The sequence below is a fragment of the Pseudorasbora parva genome, chromosome 3 (genome assembly GCF_024679245.1).
Source record: "Pseudorasbora parva isolate DD20220531a chromosome 3, ASM2467924v1, whole genome shotgun sequence".
Classification (NCBI taxonomy): domain Eukaryota; kingdom Metazoa; phylum Chordata; class Actinopteri; order Cypriniformes; family Gobionidae; genus Pseudorasbora; species Pseudorasbora parva.
In genome coordinates this window covers 13,883,350-13,904,203 of record NC_090174.1, presented here as the reverse complement: position 1 = coordinate 13,904,203, position 20,854 = coordinate 13,883,350, and the positions used below count along the sequence as shown (strand labels likewise).

The window sequence follows — 20,854 nt, the reverse complement described above, 5'->3', positions numbered from 1 at the left end:
TCTTTGGAGGGAGCTCAAACTCTGTGTTGCTCAGCGACAGGCCAGAAACCTGGACATGGACATGCACGATGGCAATTTCAGACCCCTCCATGATTAAAATGATTAAAAATAGCTGGGTGTTCAAATACTTATTTTCCTCACTGTATATATAGTTTTAGATTTTGTCTGTTTTTGCATGTTTTAATACAAACAATGTGCACCCCAACACTGTTGTAGACAAATTGAGATTGTGATGCTTCAAGTATTTTGCAATTGCATTGTGATGCCCTGAATTAAATTCAAATTCAAATCTTAAGCTGCTTAAATATTTGCCATCACTAGACTACTGTTTCAGGTTGTGGACGGTACCTGACGGAACATCTCCGGGAAGTCGTAGACGTAGGTGGTGCCAAGGCTCTGGGCCTGGAAGCGTTTGGACTGTAGAAGGTCTTTAGTGACGTAGGGTGTGTTGATGAGCATGCCGTGAAGAGGACCCTGCTTATCTCCATATGCCTGGAACATGATCTGAGGAGAGAGATAGAGGGCGAGAGAGAGTCAGCCAGTCAGGCAGAGTTAAAGTAATACAAATAAGCATAGAAATAATATAAATACATCCCCGCATATAGACAAACAGATATGTGACTGACAGTTAATGTAACAATGACAAAAGGGTGATTTGCAAACATTTGAAAAACGATCAATTATATTTAATTCCATAAAAAAGCATTTTTAAAAGCATCATCAGAAAAGTCAGCACATCACTGACAAATGAAACGAAACCGTGAACTAGCGCAATGACAAATGACTGAACGTCAATATTTTAAAGATTTATATTAGTGTAGTTAACAACTCACTACAACGGCAGACTATACAGTGCCAGTCATATGTTTGGACACAAATAACTGAATACATTTTTCTTTTAAATATTAAATAAAATAAATATCAAAAAGGTAATGTTCTATATATATATATATATATATATATATATATATATATATATATATATATATATATATATATTTTTTTTTTTTTTTTTTATATATATATTATAAAATATACAATACAGTTTGGGGTCATTGCATTTTTTTTTTAAATAAATGAATAATATTCGATAACGATGGATTAAATTAATTAAAAGTGACAGAGCTTTATATAACAAATTATTTCAAATAAATGCTGTTCTTTTGAACTTTTGAGTAAATCAAAGAATCGTGAAAAAAATTTATGAAGTATCATGTTTCCACAAAAATATTAAGCAGCTGTTTTCATTAAAGGCACAATATGTAAGATTTTTGCATTAAAATATCTATAACTCACTTAATGTTATATATTTTGTTGACTTTGTACTTACATTATCCCAAATGTTTCCAACAGTTTAAATCCAGAGAAATCCGCTATTTAAACCAGTGTAACGGCCCGTGACATTGCGTCGCTTGTCAATGACATCATATCCGCACTACCCTTGATTTCCGTGGAAACCATGGAAACACCAAAGATGCTTTAAAATATTATGTTTTTTATTAGACAGGTGAGCAACTGTTTGGACACTTTTATCGGCAGAAAACTAATCATTGTTATATAGCTCAACATGGTTAGTTTTATTGTCTGAATCTTATTTTCTTGCGGAGAGTGACATGTTTGTACAATGCCTCAGAGACACAAGTGGCAAAACTTTTGTCAAGTGGCAAACCCAGTAAAATCAGAAAGAGCTTTATTTGTAGTAACAGTAATACATCATTTTCTCTATCATACAGTACAATATACTTTAAAATGATTTGCATCCCGTTTAGCAATAAGCCATCCATCTTTCATTAATAATATATTATTGTATGCAGATTGTATTATTGATCTAGCTTACTGCAGTGAGCATCAAGTGTCTCATACCAACCACCTAGCGAACGCATAGAGTAACGTTATTACAATTGTCAACACACTTAAACATATTTAGTATGAATTTTTTCCCCCCAAGTAAAACAGCTCTGCATAACCCCATAATCAAAAAAAAAAAAAAAAAAGATAAAGATAAAGTGTCCTGCATGATTAGTACTTCAGCACTTGCGGTGTTTTTATTAGAATGAAATAGAATAATGTGAATTTAGGTGATCAAAGAAAACTTTTAAGGAAAGGAGGAAATCCAACATTAAACATAACTTTAATCGTAAAATAAACAAAACGACAGGACAGGCACTAGCGGCCGACTGCAGTATATAGGCAATAGTAAAACAGCAGCGTAAAATGTCCCAGGCTCTCGGCCTCACCCGCTTCATACCACAATAACGTTAGTAAAACTTTAATACATTAGCTCACCCATGAAAATGATTTCTGCCTGAGTCCCATCGGATTGCTTTCAATCAGCTGTGGAGGTAAAGACGACAACTCCCATGATTCCACACTTATTCACGGCGTCATCAAGCTACGCCTTTGTTATTGTTTTAAAAAAGCGATCACTAGCGGTGAAACTTACATACTGTGCCTTTAATAATAATTAGAAATGTTTCTTCACCAAAATTAGCATATTAGATTGATCTAAAGACAGGAGTACTGTCTGCTGAAGTTTCGCTATCAAAGCAGTAAATAATGCAATAAAATAGTAAACTGCAATAATACTTCACAATATTACTGTTTTTACTGTATTATTTATCAAAATCCAAACTTTTGAATGGAAGTGTAATTTTCATATATTTTTATACATAAAACATTTTGATCTATTCTTAAATGCTTGAAATTAGCTTTGCAGACAAATACATATAAATTGTGTCTACCTATGAATAAAATGAACTGTTTCGAATCTGAAGAAGGTAAAATATATCAAACATTTTTCAACATTCACTACAAAATTTTGCATTATTTCATAGCTTTGAAAAATACAGCCAAAATAAATAATGATCCGGTGTGTCCAAACTTTTGACTGATAGTGTATCGACAGAAAATTAAAAATGACTAACAAACAATGAAGGATGACAAAGGCATTATACTGTAGTTCAGTTTGAGATGTCTGTATGTATGTATTTGTGTTAATGAGAGACACGTGAGCCCCACCTGTCGGTCTTTGTGCCCCACCTGTCCTGTACGGGAGTCTGTGACCTCCTTGTACAGGCTGATGTCCAGGTAGTAGCCACTCTCATTGGTCAGGAAGAGGCGGATGGGGATCTGCTTGCCAGTGGGCGTCAGTCGGATGTTGATCTTCAGCTCGGCTTGGAGAACGCGGAGTTTCCACAGACGGCTGCCATAGCGCATGACCATGGAGCGTACAGATTCCTCAATCTGATGAGAATGCAAAGACTCAAAACGCATACAAATATGTACTTCCTAAAAATGAAATTCCATTGAAATTCATTAAAACCTTAGAAGGGTCCATGATGACAGTTGGGACGAAGTTGAGGAAGATGTGGTTGCAGTCCGTGCGCACAGCGGTGTTGTTGAAGGCCACCTCCAGCTCATCCATGGCCTCCAGCAGCAAACGTTCTGCCTCGTTGTGCAGGTACTCAAACGACGCTTCCTATACAGCAGAGAACCACACATAGGGGATTTTCACACTTCAAAAAGTTAACACTGGGTCTTTCTAAACCCTAGGCAAACTAAATCCTGGTTTATCCTGCTTCATGTTTCACATTGCTCATAATTGACTTGGGGTTAACAACTAATCCTTGGTATTCGTATGCTGGTGTTTCACCCCTTTGGATTCCTAAGCACTGGGTTAACATTTTTTTTGCATATATTGTAATATTCTTTTTGTTGTTGATATTTTGACTAGAAACAAGATGAAAATACTAAGAAAGAAAAGCATTTTTTTGCAGTGTAAGCATCTAGCCATAACATTATAACACTGCTTTTTTTTCACAATGTACATGTTTGACACTGGAATGTAGGGCTAACAATGCAAAAATTATGCTAACGCTGCTCCCCCAGGTAAAACGCATCGCTAACCCTCATCAAAAGTTCAAGTGTGAATCGTTCGTTTACCTGAGGTTAAAAGCCTGGTTTAGAACGACGGAAACCCAGGTTTAAGTGCAGCGTCAAAGGGCAAAGCGTCACATGCCTAACCAGATTTATGATCACAGTGATGCACCTACCTTGGTGACCAAGTCCGAGTGGCGGATGATAGCCCGTACAAAGAAGCGGTAATCAGTGACCTCGGTGCCCACCTCCACGCGGGCGGCTCCCAAGTACAGGTGCATCTTATGGTTGGCACAGGGGATGGCAGTCAGTGCAAAGTTACGCATGCGGTTAAGCTCCAGCTGGAAAGCCAATGCAGGTTCCAAGTGCCTGTAGATACGGTCCTCCTCAAACTGAAAAATTGGCAAAAACAACTATTAAAATTACATATATTTTTCAGTTGATAATAAATCCGTATGCAAATGTTTTCATGAAAAAATTTAGCATTTCATAGTAAAATTTACAGATTCTAAATTTATAAAAAAAAATTACATTTGCTGAGATTTACGAAAGGCTGTAAAGAAAAGGTTATGTGCAAAGATGAAATTGGTTTGGCTGTTTTATGCAAATGATTAGACTCACTCTTTTAGAATACCTCAATTCAAAAGAAATTCAGAAATGTTTTTTGTGAGAAGTTGTGCATATAAATACGTATAATCCACGAAAATGATTAGTGAATGAGACCTATTTTCTTTCACAATTCAATATGTAGTTAAATGCAAAAATATCAGGCAAAGATAAACTAAACAATGTTCCAACCAATGAAAGACAAAATGTTATTTATACAAATGCAATGTGATGCCAAAAAAACAAAAAAACAAAAAACATTGGTTACACTTCACATTAGCACATAAATCTGCATTCAAGACCACATGAACAAAATAAAAATGTACAAAAAAAGATTTAATAAAATAGAAAATATGAATGGAATGAAATTGCTCGTTTTAAATTTAGAGAAAGTGAGTCTACAGGAGCAGAAAGTGCCCGTGAGCTATAATAGCAAGCTAGATTTAGTAAATGTAGGTAATCACAGCTGCTAATGGATGTCATCCCTCTCAAATGAGACAAATAATTAAAAAGTTCATTAATGTAATGAGCTTTGCTGGAACCATTTTAGCAAACTATCAGGGCTGAAGGAAGCCAGAGAAACGCCATTGATCATGATGGAGTTACTTGCACAGCAAAGACAAGAAACGGAGGAATATAACAGCTTTTTCTATTCCTCCTCTTCATTTTCCCTTTGTATTTTCCCACCGAAACATAAAGCTGCTGATGAATTTAATGAATGCTTGCATTTAAAAAGAGTTACAGTCTTTTGTGCCTGTCATTAATAGTCTTGTGTAAAACAACTCACCTTGTCTCGAGCCCGGAAGGTGAAAAATTTGGGGAATTCTCTCTGTGAAATAAAGTGATTAAACATTAAAAGTGAAATAAAAGTAGATTCTTAACATTCTTAACAAGTGTATTCACTATAGGCCATTTACAGCACAAAAACAGGTACAATTTGCACATTTCAAAGACTTAAGCAACTTAATAAAGAGACCATTTATAATGGCTCTGTTCCAAACCCTAGGAGTCAAAATAGTAATTATTTCTAATAATATTGTTTATAACATTTCATTAAAAAAAATTAGATAACTTAAGTTCAATTTTATGGATATAAAACAAACAACTCTGACTTACAACGCCACTTTGATTCAAGGATTTACTCCAAATAATGTCTTCATCACCATATCAAATTAAATCTCCATTTAAGAGGCTCACACATTGATATAAGAGATTATTTGATCAATTAATCAGCATCATGCAATGAATTTATCATCATTTAAATAAAATGTCAGCTTTTTTTACTCAGGTGTATTGGGTCATTAGCTTAGCAACAAGCTAACATCCAAAACAGTGACAAAAAAACAAGAAAGGTTGATCAAAAATACTTTAATTCACATTCAATATTGAGAAATACTGACAGTCTAATAAAAAGTGAACTGTGTGTGCCACATATTTTACTTTTAGTAGGGATATATGAGTTTTGAATCATTTACAACACGCTAATGTACTACTAGAATCAACTGTAGGCTAAAGCTAAGACTCTCAGGCGCTTGTAGAAAAGTGCTGCTATTGGTATGATCTGCATAAGTGAAAGTTGTTCTTGCATTTCACTTCAGTCACTTGTGAGGTTTCATTTTGTGGTTAAGATGTCACCTAAGTAGGTAGCTGCCTATTTATAGAGTAGACAGTGAAGCAGCTCAAAAGGTTGTGGAACAGAGCCAATGTCTCAAACATTCCACAACTACTTACATGGAACCTCTGGTCCACCTCACAGTTGACTTGCTTCCTGAAATCCTGTTAATAATGGCGTCAAGAGCACAGGGAAAAAGACACACACACATGCAGTGGGTGTACCAGACTTGAGATCAGTTACTATGATTTACAGTTATTCAAATTAACATTTAGCTGATTACAGATTGAGTTCAAATTTGATTGAGGAGTGAGAGAGCGGAAACATGCTCAAATGTCATTTTGAAAGCATACCTTCTGAGCAACCAGGAAGGTAAGTCTTCGGATGCCGTGTTCAAATAGCAGAGATTTCTGCGGTAGAATATGAAAATTAATTCCCTGAGAACATTTTCAATAAAAGACAATCAACCCAAACAGAACCCAAACGCTTTACCTTAGACTGGGTAAACTCACGGAACATGGCCGCCAGCCCATCATCTTCGATGTCACTGTCCGTCTTTATAGCCACATTAAGTATATGAATTGGCTCATCTTGAATACTCTACAATAAAACACACAAAACTAGGTATAGAAAATGTTCAATGGCGATCCAATAGCGATCTTCATTTCAACAATCTAATATATTGAAAAATGTTATCTTTTAATCTTTGGTTTTATTATTTTTTGACAGGTTCAGAGGGTGAAAGGTTCACCTTGTTGTCCTCCTCTCCATAAAGCACAGGGTTGCCCCCCTCAGGAAAGGTTGGTGTAGAGGGGGGTGAGTCAGAGAAACAGCTCAACACATCCTTAATGTTCCTATCATAACAGTCACATTAGACACTCAAGCACAAAATTTAGGTAACTTTTGAGAACATTTTTTATAAAGACCATATGAAAAGAAAAGTATGTAAAGTGTGGTGTCTGTCAGGAGTTAGTAACAGCAATAAAGCACACGAGAGAGAAATAGAGAACTTATGCTGCCTTCACATGCTATTGAAAATGTCCTACTTCCAACTTTTGAAGTTTTGAAAGCTTGTCGCATTTAAAGGGGTACTTCAGCGCTGGGAAGATGAATCTGTATTTAAACTGGGTCATTAATGCAGTAGAAATGTAAAATTATTTTTGAATTTGGTGCTTTCTAAACTGAGAAAAGACAGAAAAGGTATTTTTGTCTCATAGGGATAAAAGACAACAATTCCCAGAATGCTTCGCTGCCCTGTGAGGCCACTCTCAAAGCCAATGTTACTGAATCACTTTCACTTTCCCACCACCGCGTTCATCTTCATAAAATCGGTTCAGTTGGAGAACAGACACTACAATTAAAAACTGAATGTGTCTGTTCAATTTATTGTGATTTAGCCGTTGAGTCAGATAACATCCATCGAGAACAATGAGCTGAATGAGCTCTCGTGATTTTTCCAGAAATAAAATGCATAATCCTCTCGTCTCAGGGGGATATGAGTGGAGGAGCACGATCATTTGAATATACTCCATGGTTTCTATTGATACAAAGCCCTATGCTAATCATTGAAGTAACCCTTTAAGTGATAAACAGGAATCGCCAGAACACTAAAGGGATTTTCATACTTGAAATAGTTAACCCTGGGTCATTCTAAACCCAGAGTAAACAGAATCCTGGATTATCTTTATTCATGTTTCGCACTGCTCACACTATACCCGGGGTTAACGGTTAATCCTGGGCATTCATAAACTGCCGTTTTCAACAGCACATTCCTAAACCCGGGTTAAAGTCCTTATTTGCATATTTTTCTGTCACTGTTACTGACTGGCCAAATGTAGAAACGTAACCTGTTTACATAAAGGCTATATCATATTACACATTGCTGACTTTTAATATTATGGGTTTTTTTCTGAGTAAACTTTGAACGAAATGGTCTCTTCTTCACTCCAATTGTTGCGCTTTCCATCGTGGTTATCCTATTATACGCAGAAACGACTGTTTATACATTGCGGAGTGTTTCCGTGACTGCCCAAAACGCATCAATATAAGGCATGCGATTGGTTGTTGTGTGCTAAGGATCTAGTTGTAACATTCTATTACTGCATAGTTTTAAACTTTACACGTTTGGCACTGCAATGTGGTATTAACACCGCAAAAGCAGGGTTTCATAACCCCGCATCAAAATTACAAGTGTGAAATACTTTATCCAGGGTTAAAAGCAGTGTTTAGAATGAAAAGAAGCACAGAGTGAAAAGCCCTCAGGTTTATTATTGCTTAATTATTGGGAAAATCTTATTAAAACCAAATGATATTTAGCATTCAATACATTAACAACCATATAAACATTCACCACGCCATCTAGAAAGTCTGCTTGCTGATGAATCTAGAATTTCAGTCAAATGCAGGCTATTTTCACTAAAACATACACTACGCTTCGAATGTTTAGTCATGTTTAGTCACAGCAGCAATCGCTCTTCCCTTCCACCACGTTTAAAGTTTCTGGCCCGCCCATCTCTGGAACTTGGGTATCAAAATTCTCCCAGAGCCTCACAGGGGTGACATATATATTGAAATTTATTAATAGGATTAACCCCTTGAGATGTACCATCTCGTTTTCGAGGGGGTCCTAATGTACAATCAAAAAAAAAAACAGTTACAAAACAATTACAAATACAACAAGAACTGCAAGCAGTTGTACGGGGCCAAGCCCCAGAAGGGGCTTTCGCCCGAACGCAGAGCCACCTTTATAAGGCTGTCCCCCACGGGACTCGAACCCATAACCTCGGGGTGCGGCGTCCATCGCTCATCTCGTTGCGCCACCGGCCAGGCTTGTGTTCAAACACCTGCTGAAGTTCCATAGTTCTAATGAGAGTCGACTCAAAATGAAGATTTTTTTCAAATAAATGCACAGCATTTAATGTTTAAAAAGTTCTGTTTAGATCAATCTCAGAATGACTCAATGTCTGGAACAGAAGCACATTTTGCAAATAACCAATTGGCATGCTAAACTAACTAGCATAAAAACACAAACCCAGGAAGGGTCAACTTCAGTGACAAATATCTCAGGAACGATAGCAAATATCAAAAATCTGTTCAGTCATTTCTGTGCGGCTCAGTCCAACGATCATCTCAGCCAAGTTTGGACAAAATTTGACAAAATTTGAAAGAGGAGTAGCAAAAAAACTGTTTTTCACTTGATTCAATATTGCGGACAATAACATTTTTGGAAAATGACAAATGAGACATCGTCGGAATCTGCATAAGCCAGGGAACAAGATGACATAAATGACACCAAATTTGGACAAAGTTTTCAAGTTTACAAGTTATAAATGTTTTAGCAAAAATTCCTATATCTCTGGAACACTAGGTGGCGCTATTCTGAAACTTCTCAGGTACGTTCGGGACATGCTGATGGTCACTCATACCAAATTTTGTGCAGATATGTCAAATATTTCAAAAGATATCACATTTTATGACAAAATTAAAAATTGCGGTCACGTGGTTCATCCGATCCTAACATATCCGGTATCACCAGATTTGGCATGTCACGGGGAATCCATAGATACCAATTATATGATTTTCTGACAAAGCGGTCAGAAGTTATGGGCAAAAATAGCCTTTTTTCATATCTTATGACCCCTAGGTGGCGCTGTTCCCAACTTTGGCATGTACCCTCAGATCATGGGTCTGATGAAGCGTACCAATTTTCGTTTTGATTGATCAAAGTTTGGCCGAGATACAGCATCTGAACCAAATTTGGGTCAACCTCATTGAGTTTATGACATCATAACTTTTGAAAAAAGAAGAATAAAAATAATCGGTTTAGTCATGTCTGTGCGGCTCAGTCCAAAGATTATTTCATTCAAATTTGTACAAAATCGAACAAACTTTGAAGGAGGAGTAGCAAAAAAACTGAATACTGTACTTTTCAAAATGGCTGTTACTGTAATGGGCGGAGCCTTAATGTAAGATGATGAATGTGATCTGCATGAGGAGAGGAATAAGGTGTACTAAGTTTCATTTCTCTATTCCAAAGGTTTCAAAAGTTATAACAGTTTAAATGTTGCATTTTTGGACTGGTGGTGGCGCTATGGAGTTGGTTGTAGAGACTCCAAATTTGGACCAATTACTTTTCATAAGAATCACTACAAGTGTGCCAAATTTCATCATTTTCCTACTTACGGTTCATAGGGCTGCCATAGGAACCCAGTGGGAAGAAAAAGAATAATAATAATAATAATAACAAGAACTGCAAGCAGTTGTACGGGGCCAAGCCCCAGAAGGGGCTTTCGCCGAACGCAGAGCAACCTTTAAAAGGCCGCCCCCCACGGGACTCGAACCCATAACCTCCGGGTGCGGCGTCCATCGCTCATCTCGTTGCGCCACCGGCCGGGCTTGTGTTCAAACACCTGCTGAAGTTCCATAGTTCTAATGAGAGTCGACTCAAAATGAAGATTTTTTTCAAATAAATGCACAGCATTTAATGTTTAAAAAGTTCTGTTTAGATCAATCTGAGAATCACTCAACGTATGGAACAGAAGCACATTTTGCAAATAACCAATTGGCATGCTAAGCTAACTAGCATAAAAACACAAACACAGGATGGGTCAACTTCAGTGACAAATATCTCAGGAACGGTAGCAAAAATCAAAAATCCGTTCAGTCATTTCTGTGCGGCTCAGTCCGAAGATCATCTGAGCCAAATTTGGACAAAATTGGACAAAATTTGTAGGAGGAGTAATGAAAAAACTGTTTTTCACTTGTTTCAATATGGCGGACAGTAACATGTTTGGAAAATGACAAATGATATATCGTCGGAATCTGCATAAGCCAGGGAACAAAATGAAATAAATTATATCAAATTTGGACAAAGCATTCAAAAGTTATAAATGTTTTAGCAAAAATTCCTATATCTCGGGAACACTAGGTGGCGCTATTCTGAAAATTCTCAGGTACGTCCGGGACATGCTGACGGTCACGCATACCAAATTTTGTGCAGATATGTAAAATATTTCAAAAGATATCAAATTTTATGACAAAATTCAAAATGGCGGTCACGTGGTTCATCCGATCCTAACATATCTGGTATCACCAGATTTGTCATGTCACGCAGAATCCATAGATACAAATTAAATGATTTTCTGACAAAGCGTTCAGAAGTTATGGGCAAAAATAGCCTTTTTTCATATCTCATGACCCCTAGGTGGCGCTGTTCCCAACTTTGGCATGTACCCTCAGTTCATGGGTGTGAGTAAGTGTACCAATTTTCGTTTTGATTGATCAAAGTTTGGCCGAGATACAGCCTCAGAACCAAATTTGGGTCAACCTCATTGAGTTTATGACATCATAACTTTTGAACAAAGAAGAATAAAAAAAATCGGTTTAGTCATGTCTCTGCAGCTCAGTCCAAATATTATTTCATTCAAATTTGAACGAAATCGAACAAACTTTGAAGGAGGAGTAGCAAAAAAACTGAATACTGTACTTTTCAAAATGGCTGTTACTGTAATGGGCGGAGCCTTAATGTAAGATGATGAATGTGATCTGCATGAGGAGAGGAATAATGTGTACTAAGTTTCATTTCTCTATTCCAAAGGGTTCAAAAGTTATAACAGTTTAAATGTTGAATATTTGGACTGGTGGTGGCGCTATAGAGTTGGTTGTAGAGACACCAAATTTGGACCAATTACTTTTCATAAGCATCACTAAAAGTGTGCCAAATTTCATCATTTTCCTACTTACGGTTCATAGGGCTGCCATAGGAACCCAGTGGGAAGAAAAAGAATAATAATAATAATAATAATAATAAAGTATACTAACAATTCCAATAGGGGCTACAGCCCCTTCGGGGGCTTGGCCCCTAATAATAATAAATATAGCTGCTAGCAGCAATTGCGGGGCCAAGCCCATTATGGCTCTTTTTGGCTTTTTTGGACTTTGGATATTTTTAGGAAACTTTTGTACATTGCCCAATTTACATGCTTAAACAACATAACTTAACTTAACTTACTACACATTGAATTTGACCAATCAATCTTCAAAGCTTTAGCCTGTTGCTTTAAACAGCAGACCACTCATACTTTGGTTTGTTTAATTTTATAAAGGCTTGAGATTTCGAAGGCAGAACTGCAGCTTTTGCCACTAAATAACAACATTACACACAATTTTATAAAGCTGTACCCCATGGGACTCGAACCCATAACCTCACAATCCAGTGTCTGACACTCATCTCATTGCGCCACAGGGAAGACATGTGTTCATTGACATGCCATAGGTCCATAGTTAAAATTAGAAATTAACTCAAAATTAAGATTTTTGGATTTAATGAACAACATTATATATTTTTTTGTGAAAAATTGGTTGAAATCATTCTAAGAAGTAATAAATGTCTGGAACGGAAGAACATTTTTGCAAATAACCATTTAGAATGCTAAGCTAATTAGCATAAAGACACAAACACAGGCAAGTTCAACTTCAGAGGTGGATTTCTCCGGAACGGTAGCGAATATCAAAAATCTGTTCAGTCATTTCTGTGCGGCTCACTCCATATTTAATGTGAGCCAATTTTGAACAAAATTGGACAAAATTTGAAGGAGGAGTAGCGAAAAAACTGTTTTTCACTTGATTCAATATGGCGCACAGTCACATGTTTGGAAAATGACAAATGAGACATCGTCGAAATCTGCAAAACCCAGAGAACAAAATGACATAAATTATATAGAATATAGATAATGTTTTCAAAAGTTATAAACGTTTTAGCAAAAAATCGTATATCTCTGGAACACTTGGTGGCGCTATTCTGAAACTTCTCATGTACATTCGGGACATGATGACGGTCATGCATACCAAATTGTGTGCAGATATGTCAAATATTTCTAAAGATATAGCAATTTATGACAAAATTCAAAATGGCGGTCACGTGGTTCATTCGATCCTAACATATCCGGTATCCACAGATTCGGCATGACGCGGGGAATCCATAGACACCAAAATTATGATTTTCTGACAAAGCGTTCAGAAGTTATGAGCAAAAATAGCCATTTTTCATATCTCATGACCCCTAGGTGGCGCTGTTCCCAACTTTGGCATGGACCCTCAGATCATGGGTCTGATGAAGCGTACCAATTTTCGTTTCGATTGATCAAAGTTTGGCCGAGATACAGCCTCAGAACTAATTTTGGGTCAACCTCGTTAACTTCGAGACATCATAACTTTTTTTTTTCCCAAGGGTCCAAAAAATTCTGTTCAGTCATTTCTGTGCGGCTCAGTCCAAATATTCTCTCTGCCAAGTTTGGACAAAATTAGACAAATTTTGAAGGAGGAGTAGCAAAAAAACTGAATACTGTACTTTTTAAAATGGCCATTACTGTAATGGGCGGAGTCTTAATGTAAGATGTTAAATTTGATCAGCATGATGAGAGGAATCAGGTGTACTAAGTGGCATTTTTCTACCTCAAAGGGTTCAAAAGTTATAACAGTTTCAATGTTGAATTTTTGGACTGGTGGTGGCGCTATGGAGTTGGTCTTAGAGACTCCAAATTTGGTCCATTTACTATTGATGACTATCTCTACAAGTGTGCCAAATTTCATCATTTTCCTACTTACGGTTCATAGGGCTGCCATTGACTCCCATAGGGGAGGAAGAATAATAATAATAACAACAAGAACTGCAAGCAGTTGTACGGGGCCAAGCCCCAGAAGGGGCTTTCGCCGAATGCAGAGCCACCTTTATAAGGCTGTCCCCCACGGGACTCGAACCCATAACCTTGGGGTGCGGCGTCCATCGCTCATCTCGTTGCGCCACCGGCCGGGCTTGTGTTCAAACACCTGCTGAAGTTCCATAGTTCTAATGAGAGTCGACTCAAAATGAAGATTTTTTTCAAATAAATGGACAGCATTTAATGTTTAAAAAGTTCTGTTTAGATCGATCTCAGAATGACTCAACGTATTGAACAGAAGCACATTTTGCAAAAAAACAATTGGCATGCTAAGCTAACTAGCATAAAAACACAAACACAGGATGGGTCAACTTCAGTGACAAATATCTCAGGAAGGATAGCAAATATCAAAAATCTGTTCAGTCATTTCTGTGCGGCTCAGTCCGAAGATCATCTGAGCCAAATTTGGACAAAATTGGACAAAATTTGTAGGAGGAGTAGCGAAAAAACTGTTTTTCACTTGTTTCAATATGGCGGACAGTAACATGTTTGGAATATGACAAATGATATATCGTCGGAATTTGCATAAGCCAGGGAACAAAATGAAATAAATTATATCAAATTTAGACAAAGCGTTCAAAAGTTATAAATGTTTTAGCAAAAATGCCTATATCTCGGGAACACTAGGTGGCGCTATTCTGAAACTTCTCAGGTACGTTCGGGACATGCTGACGGTCACGCATACCAAATTTTGTGCAGATATATCAAATATTTTAAAAGATGTAGCAATTTATGACAAAATTCAAAATGGCGGTCACGTGGTTCATTCGATCCTAACATATCCGGTATCCACAGATTCGGCATGACGCGGGGAATCCATAGACACCAAAATTATGATTTTCTGACAAAGCGTTCAGAAGTTATGGGCAAAAATAGCCATTTTTCATATCTCATGACCCCTAGGTGGCGCTGTTCCCAACTTTGGCAAGGACCCTCAGATCATGGGTCTGATGAAGCTTACCAATTTTCGTTTTGATTGATCAAAGTTTGGCCGAGATACAGCCTCAGAACCAATTTTGGGTCGAGCTTGTTTAGTTCATGACATCATAACTTTTGAACAGAGATGAATATCAAAATTCTGTTCAGTCATTTCTGTGCGGCTCAGTCCAAGGATTCGCTCTGCCAAGTTTCGACAAAATTGGACAAAATTTGAAGAAGGAGTAGCAAAAAAACTGAATACTGTACTTTTCAAAATGGCTGTTACTGTAAGGGGCGGATCCTTAATGTAAGATATGGAATATGATGAGGGTGAGGAGAGGAATCAGATGTACTACATGTCATTTCTCTATTCCAAAGGGTTTAAGAGTTATAACAGTTTAAATGTTGAATATTTGGACTGGTGGTGGCGCTATAGAGTTAGTTGTAGAGACTCCAAGTTTGGACCAATTACTTTTCATAAGCATCACTACAAGTGTGCCAAATTTCATCATTTTCCTACTTACGGTTCATAGGGCTGCCATAGGAACCCAGTGGGAAGAAAAAGAATAATAACAAGAACTGCAAGCAGTTGTACGGGGCCAAGCCCCAGAAGGGGCTTTCGCCGAACGCAGAGCGACCTTTAAAAGGCCGCCCCCCACGGGACTCGAACCCATAACCTCCGGGCGCTGGGTCCATCGCTCATCTCGCTGCGCCACCGGCCGGGCTTGTGTTCAAACACCTGCTGAAGTTCCATAGTTCTAATGAGAGTCGACTCAAAAAGAAGATTTTTTTCAAATAAATGCACAGCATTTAATGTCTAAAAAGTTCTGTTTAGATCAATCTCAGAATGACTCAACGTCTGGAACAGAAGCACATTTTGCAAATAACCAATTGGCATGCTAAGCTAACTAGCATAAAAACACAAACACAGGAAGGGTCAACTTCAGTGACAAATATCTCAGGAATGGTAGCGAATATCAAAAATCTGTTCAGTCATTTCTGTGCGGCTCAGTCCGAAGATCATCTGAGACAAATTTGGACAAAATTGGACAAAATTTGTAGGAGGAGTAGCGAAAAAACTGTTTTTCACTTGTTTCAATATGGCGGACAGTAACATGTTTGGAATATGACAAATGATATATCGTCGGATTCTGCATAAGCCAGGGAACAAAATGAAATAAATTATATCAAATTTAGACAAAGCGTTCAAAAGTTATAAATGTTTTAGCAAAAATTCCTATATCTCGGGAACACTAGGTGGCGCTATTCTGAAACTTCTCAGGTACGTTCGGGACATGCTGACGGTCACGCATACCAAATTTTGTGCAGATATATCAAATATTTCAAAAGATATAGCAATTTATGACAAAATTCAAAATGGCGGTCACGTGGTTCATTCGATCCTAACATATCCGGTATCCACAGATTCGGCATGACGCGGGGAATCCATAGACACCAAAATTATGATTTTCTGACAAAGCGTTCAGAAGTTATTAGCAAAAATAGCCTTTTTTCATATCTCATGACCCCTAGGTGGCGCTGTTCCCAACTTTGGCATGGACCCTCAGATCATGGGTCTGAAGAAGCGTACCAATTTTCGTTTCGATTGATCAAAGTTTGGCCGAGATACAGCCTCAGAACCAATTTTGGGTCGAGCTTGTTAAGTTCATGACATCATAACTTTTGAACAGAGATGAGTATCAAAATTCTGTTCAGTCATTTCTATGCGGCTCAGTCCAAGGATTCTCTCTGCCAAGTTTCGACAAAATTGGACAAAATTTGAAGGAGGAGTAGCAAAAAAACTGAATACTGTACTTTTCAAAATGGCTGTTACTGTAAGGGGCGGAGCATTAATGTAAGATATTGAAAATGATGAGGGTGAGGAGAGGAATCAGATGTACTAAGTTTTATTTCTCTATTCCAAATGGTTCAAAAGTTATAATAGTTTAAATGTTGAATTTTTGGACTGGTGGTGGCGCTATGGAGTTGGTCTTAGAGACTCCAAATTTGGTATATGCATTATTGATGAAGATATCTACAAGTGTGCCAAATTTCATCATTTTCCTATATACGGTTCATAGGGCTGCCATTGACTCCCATTAGGGAAAAATAATAATAATAATAATAACAAGAACTGCAAGCAGTTGTACGGGGCCAAGCCCCAGAAGGGGCTTTCGCCGAACGCAGAGCCACCTTTATAAGGCTGACCCCCACGGGACTCGAACCCATAACCTCCGGATGCGGCGTCCATCGCTCATCTCGTTGCGCCACCGGCCAGGCTTGTGTTCAAACACCTGCTGAAGTTCCATAGTTCTAATGAGAGTCGACTCAAAATGAAGATTTTTTTCAAATACATGCACAGCATTTAATTTTTAAAAAGTTCTGTTTAGATCAATCTCAGAATGACTCAACGTATTGAACAGAAGCACATTTTGCAAATAACCAATTGGCATGCTAAGCTAACTAGCATAAAAACACAAACCCAGGAAGGGTCAACTTCAGTGACAAATATCTCAGGAACGATAGCAAATATCAAAAATCCGTTCAGTCATTTTTGTGCGGCTCAGTCCGAAGATCATCTGAGCCAAATTTGGACAAAATTGGACAAAATTTGTAGGAGGAGTAGCGAAAAAACTGTTTTTCACTTGTTTCAATATGGCGGACAGTAACATGTTTGGAATATGACAAATGATATATCGTCGGAATCTGCATAAGCCAGGGAACAAAATGAAATAAATTATATCAAATTTAGACAAAGCGTTCAAAAGTTATAAATGTTTTAGCAAAAATTCCTATATCTCGGGAACACTAGGTGGCGCTATTCTGAAACTTCTCAGGTACGTCCGGGAGAGGCTGACGGTCACGCATACCAAATTTTGTGCAGATATGTCAAATATTTTAAAAGATATAGCAATTTATGACAAAATTCAAAATGGCGGTCACGTGGTTCATTCGATCCTAACATATCCGGTATCCACAGATTCGGCATGACGCGGGGAATCCATAGACACCAAAATTATGATTTTCTGACAAAGCGTTCAGAAGTTATGGGCAAAAATAGCAATTTTTCATATCTCATGACCCCTAGGTGGCGCTGTTCCCAACTTTGGCAAGGACCCTCAGATCATGGGTCTGATGAAGCGTACCAATTTTCGTTTCGATTGATCAAAGTTTGGCCGAGATACAGCCTCAGAACCAATTTTGGGTCGAGCTTGTTTAGTTCATGACATCATAACTTTTGAACAGAGATGAATATCAAAATTCTGTTCAGTCATTTCTGTGCGGCTCAGTCCAAGGATTCGCTCTGCCAAGTTTCGACAAAATTGGACAAAATTTGAAGAAGGAGTAGCAAAAAAACAGAATACTGTACTTTTCAAAATGGCTGTTACTGTAAGGGGCGGAGCCTTAATGTAAGATATGGAATATGATGAGGGTGAGGAGAGGAATCAGATGTACTAAGTTTTATTTCTCTATTCCAAAGGGTTCAAAAGTTATAACAGTTTAAATGTTAAATTTTTGGACTGGTGGTGGCGCTATAGAGTTAGTTGTAGAGACTCCAAGTTTGGACCAATTACTTTTCATAAGCATCACTACAAGTGTGCCAAATTTCATCATTTTCCTACTTACGGTTCATAGGGCTGCCATAGGAACCCAGTGGGAAGAAAAAGAATAATAATAATAACAAGAACTGCAAGCAGTTGTACGGGGCCAAGCCCCAGAAGGGGCTTTCGCCGAACGCAGAGCCACCTTTATAAGGCTGACCCCCACGGGACTCGAACCCATAACCTCCGGATGCGGCGTCCATCGCTCATCTCGTTGCGCCACCGGCCAGGCTTGTGTTCAAACACCTGCTGAAGTTCCATAGTTCTAATGAGAGTCGACTCAAAATGAAGATTTTTTTCAAATACATGCACAGCATTTAATTTTTAAAAAGTTCTGTTTAGATCAATCTCAGAATGACTCAACGTATTGAACAGAAGCACATTTTGCAAATAACCAATTGGCATGCTAAGCTAACTAGCATAAAAACACAAACCCAGGAAGGGTCAACTTCAGTGACAAATATCTCAGGAACGATAGCAAATATCAAAAATCCGTTCAGTCATTTTTGTGCGGCTCAGTCCGAAGATCATCTGAGCCAAATTTGGACAAAATTGGACAAAATTTGTAGGAGGAGTAGCGAAAAAACTGTTTTTCACTTGTTTCAATATGGCGGACAGTAACATGTTTGGAATATGACAAATGATATATCGTCGGAATCTGCATAAGCCAGGGAACAAAATGAAATAAATTATATCAAATTTAGACAAAGCGTTCAAAAGTTATAAATGTTTTAGCAAAAATTCCTATATCTCGGGAACACTAGGTGGCGCTATTCTGAAACTTCTCAGGTACGTCCGGGAGAGGCTGACGGTCACGCATACCAAATTTTGTGCAGATATGTCAAATATTTTAAAAGATATAGCAATTTATGACAAAATTCAAAATGGCGGTCACGTGGTTCATTCGATCCTAACATATCCGGTATCCACAGATTCGGCATGACGCGGGGAATCCATAGACACCAAAATTATGATTTTCTGACAAAGCGTTCAGAAGTTATGGGCAAAAATAGCAATTTTTCATATCTCATGACCCCTAGGTGGCGCTGTTCCCAACTTTGGCAAGGACCCTCAGATCATGGGTCTGATGAAGCGTACCAATTTTCGTTTCGATTGATCAAAGTTTGGCCGAGATACAGCCTCAGAACCAATTTTGGGTCGAGCTTGTTTAGTTCATGACATCATAACTTTTGAACAGAGATGAATATCAAAATTCTGTTCAGTCATTTCTGTGCGGCTCAGTCCAAGGATTCGCTCTGCCAAGTTTCGACAAAATTGGACAAAATTTGAAGAAGGAGTAGCAAAAAAACAGAATACTGTACTTTTCAAAATGGCTGTTACTGTAAGGGGCGGAGCCTTAATGTAAGATATGGAATATGATGAGGGTGAGGAGAGGAATCAGATGTACTAAGTTTTATTTCTCTATTCCAAAGGGTTCAAAAGTTATAACAGTTTAAATGTTAAATTTTTGGACTGGTGGTGGCGCTATAGAGTTAGTTGTAGAGACTCCAAGTTTGGACCAATTACTTTTCATAAGCATCACTACAAGTGTGCCAAATTTCATCATTTTCCTACTTACGGTTCATAGGGCTGCCATAGGAACCCAGTGGGAAGAAAAAGAATAATAATAATAATAAAGTATACTAACAATTCCAATAGGGGCTACAGCCCCTTCGGGGCTTGGCCCCTAATAAAGTATACTAACAATTCCAATAGGGGCTACAGCCCCTTCGGGGCTTGGCCCCTAATAATAAAGTAAACCAACAATTTCAAGAGGGGCTACAGCCCCTTTGGGGCTTGGCCCCTAATAATAATATAGGAAACTAACAGATACAATAGGGGCTACAGCCCTTTCAGGGCTTGGCCCCTAATAATAAAGTATACTAACAATTACAAGAGGGGCTACAGCCCCTTCGGGGGCTTGGCCCCTAATTAACAACAAAACAAAACAAAGCGCACAATAACAACAAAAACAATTATACATGTAATAATAATAAAAAATGATATAAATAAAAAAATACATTTTACACCACAAAAAAAAAAAAAAAAAAAAAGTACAAAAAAATACCATTATAAATAAAATATAAATATAAAAAATATTAGCAAAACCAGTGAATAACAGTGACATGTGGCACGAGAGGCCGTTCATGGCCTATTTTTAACTAGAAAACTTGTGTTTATGATCATTCCAATAGCACATGAAAGCAGCATTAATTCATCTGGTTTACTTTTCACTTCTGTTCTCACACACATTATTTCATTACACAACTATTCAAAATAGTAGTCACAATATAATTCAACTTAACAACAACATAACGTTACAGATTTAAATGTGGGATTTGGTGGGTTTGCAATATTTATATATATATATATATATATATATATATATATATATATATATATATATATATATATATATAGGGAGAGGGATAGATAGATAGATAGATAGATAGATAGATAGATAGATAGATAGATAGATAGATAGATAGATAGATAGATAGATAGATAGATAGATAGATAGA

At 37.6% G+C, this 20,854-nt stretch overlaps 1 protein-coding gene across 10 annotated transcripts in view; it reads right to left on the bottom strand.

Annotated features, from left to right (window-relative positions):
• acaca (acetyl-CoA carboxylase alpha) overlaps window positions 1-20,854 on the bottom strand; it is a 117,156-nt gene that overhangs the window by 30,131 nt on the left and 66,171 nt on the right. For 3 of the 10 annotated variants that reach the window (XM_067437856.1, XM_067437860.1, XM_067437862.1), the window contains 10 exons: window positions 6,846-6,948; window positions 6,587-6,694; window positions 6,448-6,504; window positions 6,214-6,258; window positions 5,270-5,311; window positions 4,053-4,268; window positions 3,323-3,478; window positions 3,019-3,243; window positions 2,287-2,334; window positions 349-504 (listed from right to left, as the gene is read on the bottom strand). In XM_067437856.1, the coding sequence (XP_067293957.1) occupies window positions 349-504; window positions 2,287-2,334; window positions 3,019-3,243; window positions 3,323-3,478; window positions 4,053-4,268; window positions 5,270-5,311; window positions 6,214-6,258; window positions 6,448-6,504; window positions 6,587-6,694; window positions 6,846-6,948 (1,156 nt within the window). The remainder of the gene's footprint in view (window positions 1-348; window positions 505-2,286; window positions 2,335-3,018; window positions 3,244-3,322; window positions 3,479-4,052; window positions 4,269-5,269; window positions 5,312-6,213; window positions 6,259-6,447; window positions 6,505-6,586; window positions 6,695-6,845; window positions 6,949-20,854) is intronic. The other 7 variants (XM_067437859.1, XM_067437864.1, XM_067437866.1 and 4 more) reach the window with 3 other exon arrangements.